Source organism: Atta colombica, unplaced genomic scaffold, assembly GCF_001594045.1.
Source record: "Atta colombica isolate Treedump-2 unplaced genomic scaffold, Acol1.0 scaffold153, whole genome shotgun sequence".
In the NCBI taxonomy this organism is placed as follows: Eukaryota; Metazoa; Arthropoda; class Insecta; order Hymenoptera; family Formicidae; genus Atta; species Atta colombica.
This window is the reverse complement of record NW_017259243.1, coordinates 779,881-784,884: the sequence shown is the minus strand read 5'-3', so window position 1 is coordinate 784,884 and position 5,004 is coordinate 779,881. Positions and strand designations below refer to the sequence as shown.

The 5,004-nt window shown below is 27.1% G+C and overlaps 1 protein-coding gene across 1 annotated transcript in view; it reads right to left on the bottom strand.

Moving 5' to 3' along the window:
• The window catches only part of LOC108685427 (probable G-protein coupled receptor Mth-like 1), a 158,646-nt gene that overhangs the window by 152,657 nt on the left and 985 nt on the right, over window positions 1-5,004 (bottom strand). The window contains exon 2 of the mRNA XM_018190205.1: window positions 2,315-2,587. Coding sequence (XP_018045694.1) covers window positions 2,315-2,587 — 273 coding nt within the window. The remainder of the gene's footprint in view (window positions 1-2,314; window positions 2,588-5,004) is intronic.

Genomic DNA, 5,004 nt, shown 5'->3' with positions numbered 1-5,004 from the left:
ATATATATATATATATATAAAACATATACATATACATACAAAGTATCACTTTTCATGTTTCCGTCATAAGGGAAAAAGTTACATGACTCCATGATGTGAAACTCTTTCATTAGTATACAAAGCATGGAACGTTTCAACTTTACTTAGTCATCTTCAACCACTGAATAGCAAACTGTAGAAAACTCAGATTAACCTATCTTTTTTTCCCTAAAAAACATGGTCAACTAATTAGATTCATCAAAGATCGAATGCTTTCCAACAAAAAAAAAAAAGATTTTAGATTTTCCCTAAAAAGTGTAAAGTTGTCATATTGACAGAGTGTGCGACAAGAGCTATCTTTATGTATATTCTTTTTTCTGTCCCAGCATTGAAAAAAGAAGATATATACGTATGTTTTTCTCTTTTTAATTAACATTGATTATTTGGAGGAAAAGAAAAATTGCATAAAGTCTTTCTTGGGCATATTCAGATTCTCAGCTAAATGCTCCCCGAATGTCATATCATCCTTATATACTGAACGTTAAACAAGAATGACATGACAACTGAAGAGCATCCAGATGGGAATCAGAACACACCTCTTATCGTACTGTTTCTTTGTTAAATGGTTAGTTTCACGCGAAAAGTAGAATGCTTAGTCTAAGTGTTTTATTGTTAATTTCACGCTTTTTTGGAAATGAATGACTGCATTCGGTTTAAGTGTCCAAGCTTCATTCTATCTTCCTTCTATAAGTAATGAGAGATAAAGATAGAATGAAGTTTACAACGCGTAAGTGCCGAATCAATCTCTAATCAGTATGGATATGCTTGGTTTAGGTATATTTGTGTATCATTGCTTATTTAATAATTTGTAATATTTCATTATAACTATTATAAGATGGATATTATGATTATATTTTAGTATACTCGACCAAGTTATTGTTAATTCTATGATATTATTTAATTTGAGGACAGCTATAATTCTACTTTAAATCATCGAAATTTTGTAAAGAATTTGGTATTAGCTTTGATTTGATATAATCTCTTTTCAGATCTCAACTACAAATTCAACTTTTACAAAAATATATTAAGTACAAGATTCACAAAATACTCATACTTGAAAAAGAAAGATTTGATAAATAAATGCAACTTGAGAAATTATAAGAAAACTATTGTTGTAACTTGTGTAAGCCAAAGTGTGAGAGGAGCAATGAAATATTGTAAGAGGCCATATAATATTTTGATTTTTTTGCATATTTATTTTGATAAAAATAAACAAAATTTTATTTTGTAAAAATGATTTTTGCATAAAATATTTTATATAAAATTACAAAAAATTACAATTTTTATCCATTTTTTTCACTTTTCTTATTCAAATTTGAATTTGTAAAAAGCAAAATACAATATGACTTCTCTTACGATAAAAACTTATTTTTGTTATATCAATAAAGGAGTATAATGAGAGCTGATATAGTTATGATATAGATATAGTTGTACGTGTATAATAAAATGTAATAAAATATAATATATATATTAATCATCAATTACAGACGTTTTGATCATAACATTCGATCCTCTTCAGTGTGTCAATAACATTTTTCGAAATGAAATTAAATCATTATAAAAAGATAGACAAATACAGTTAATGAATCATCGTTAAACTGTTGTCCAAATTTAAGAACTTTATAATTTGTTGTACTTAGCCTGGATTTTATTCTTGTTGTTTTAGCCTGAATTATTATTTTTGTTAATAATTTTATAAGTGTACAAAATTTTTTACAGGTTTTTGTTTAGTTCAGAACAATAAAAAAAAAGTACTATGGATCCCATTGCTCAAAACCTCATATTGTTGACGAAAGGTGCAAAATTCCATAAGACCGATGGAGAATTAAAATCTGTTAGAAAATAATATTATAAAAAAAAATTATAACAAAATAATATTATAGTTTTCCATTAGAATAATTAGGTTCAAGCAGGATATACTTCAATCGATCGATATACTTCAACAATACTTAAATAATAATGTTGTAACGAAGTGAAAAAAAAAAAAACTAAATTATGTATCAAAATCAAATACAGTATTTTCCAAATCCAAGTAAAAATAATAAAAAATAAAAACTTACTTATCCAAAACTTTTTATCTATCTTTGAACATTCTTGTAGATTCCTTATAGATTTCAGATAATACGATAATATATGATAATTACGAAGCAATATCGTGTGCAGACGTGCAAAATAATATAAATTTTTTATCATTTGTCGACATTTTGTAACATTGCATAAAAAAGTGCAAGAACGAAAATATATCACGACATCGTCAATTTCAATCTCGCACTACCTTTGTGGTGCATGCTCAGGACAGGCGAACACCTTGGCGATCTGGTTGAGTTCCTTAATCCTTTCAACGCAGAACTGACCGCTAGGTAAAACGACCCCATTTATCTCCAAGCTACCATCGGGATGCATCTCAGCGTCCATTGCATTTCCGACGATCGTGAAATTGTCGGATTTTGGGCAGTTAGGAAATCCGAACACGATTTCGATGGCGGACGACGCGTTCGGAAGTAAGGGCGGTGCATCCGCAGTTTCTTCCAGATTTACGCAGGTATTTCTGTTGAATATAAAAGATATATTTGTTATAAAGCCACTCGTTACAATGAGAAACAGTAGAGGCATCCGAGCGTAAACTCTTTTGTTGCCTCTTCTGTACAAATGTTTCTTTAATAGTCTACAGACCGAAACGTTTAATAATTATAAATAAAAGTCATTATTATTAATTATATGTATAATATTATTGTTCGTTTTACAATTTAATATTTGAGATCATTATTATATATTATATATAATATAGATTTACTGAATGTTTTCTAAGAAAGAGAGAGGTAGATAGGTAGATAAATAGATAGTTATTTATTAAACGCTTAAAATCGAATCAAACACTAAAAATCGTTCAAAATTGAGCAATAGAATAAGAGATATATTAAAATCAAATATATAAAAGAATTACAAAAATAAAAATAGTTTATATAAAGTTAAATAAAGTTAAAAAATGAAAAGATGAAGAAATTAGAAAAAGATAAGAATTGAAAAACAAAATGCTAATACATACACAGAATGTGTATGTGTTATACATGTGTAGGCGTATGCGTACGTGCGTGCGCGCGCGCGTGTGTGTGTGTGTATATGAATGAGAGAGAGAGAGAGAGAGAAAGAATTCTCTAAATTTCTTGGAATAAAATCTCATTGCAAAAAAGAAATACTGTCATTATTTTAAAAAAATAAAAAATTTGCACTCTTACATAGAGTGACAGATTTTCACTCTTTTTTTGGAGTAAAATTCATTCCAAAGGAAAGAAAACTCATTAATTTTTTTTTTAATGAATTTTATTCCAAAAAGCTCATTCCAAAAAAAAGAATGAAAATTTACCATTTTTATTCAAGAATGCACATATTTTTCGCTTTTTTTTCAGGTCAAATCTGAGATAGCGGCTTTTATAGTGTATTTTAACTCTTTTGAAGTGAGATTTCACTCCAAGAAATTTAGTGTAAGAAAAAATTAAAAAAATAAGAATGAATTCTCTAATAGTAAAGAAAACTATTGTTGTTGAGTTTCATGTTTTTTGCTGCTGACTATTTTCGAGATAATTGATATATATATACACACACGCGCGCGCGCGCGCGCGCACACACACACACACACACACACAAAACACAGATACATAAAGAATTGAAATATCTTACTTATATATCATTGGTAATCATATGTCAGTCTCAATTTAATTTTTATTATAAAACTAGTGTGATATTGCGTATAGTTCATTTATTTTGATATGCTAGAATTCGCCGAGAAACTGCACGCAACATCAACATTCTCGAATACAAACCGGAATGTAACCATCAAGGTCGTTCTACACACGGATTTCACTCAAATGTTACTTGATAAATAAACTAATAGCTAGCTACCAATGGTTAAGTCGAAGACTTACGAAATCCGTTACTGTTTCATCAGAGAGGTAAATCATCACAACGAAATATTTATTCCGTAACAGTATTTAGATAAGAAACGAAAGAGTTTACTATAGCTAAGAAACTATTTAACTAACTTTCATTGTATCATATTAATGATACTTATATTTAGATTTTCTGGAATATTGTTAATATTCCAACTCGAATTATTTAACTTATCAGTTTTCAATACATTAAAGTCATTTTTATCTAGAATTGGATTCGTTTACGATAAATTAGTTTCTAAATAAATATATTCTAAATAAATATATTTTGTAAATAAATTTTGTATTATAAATCGGTTTTATATATATATTATTTTTCAATTAGAAAATTTTATGTCGATGTTTTATTGTTATAAAATTTATAATTAGATATTAGTTAACTTATAATTATATTATAGTTAATTTATAATTAGATATTTCTTTTGGTTTTTAAATTCTAGGACAACATTTAGATCAATTTCTTATAACTTTTGGAAATAAGGAAAAAGGAAAATCTTTTTTGGGTCGAAAATTAACGCTTGATTTATTTGACATGTTTTTTAATTTGCCAGCAAATCTTTTTCAATATCTATTTTTTAAAAATTATATAAATTAATCTAAAAAAAATTCGTGTAACATTTATGATATTTTTCTCCTAATTTACATTCTCCAAATTTTTCAATAGAAAATAAAATGATAAATACTAATAAAAATTTTATTTTCTTATTAACAATACTTGTAATTTTAAATGATCGTTATACTATATCCCAGCAAAAAAATCGAGTCTCTTTAGGGGTTAACTGAATTTTTGCATAATTCGTCATTTCTCTTTTACTCTTCAACGTGAAAAGAAAAAAAAGAAAGGATGAACTGTGCAAGGACGCGATTCGCACTCACAACATGTAAATATTTGTCCTTATTTAAAAATAATTGATAAATAACAAAAATAAAATAATTCTTAAATACGAATTTCTAATTTTTAGAATTAGAGGAAGAAAAGAGTAAAAAAAAGTTGAATTGAGATAAAAGTTGATTCACA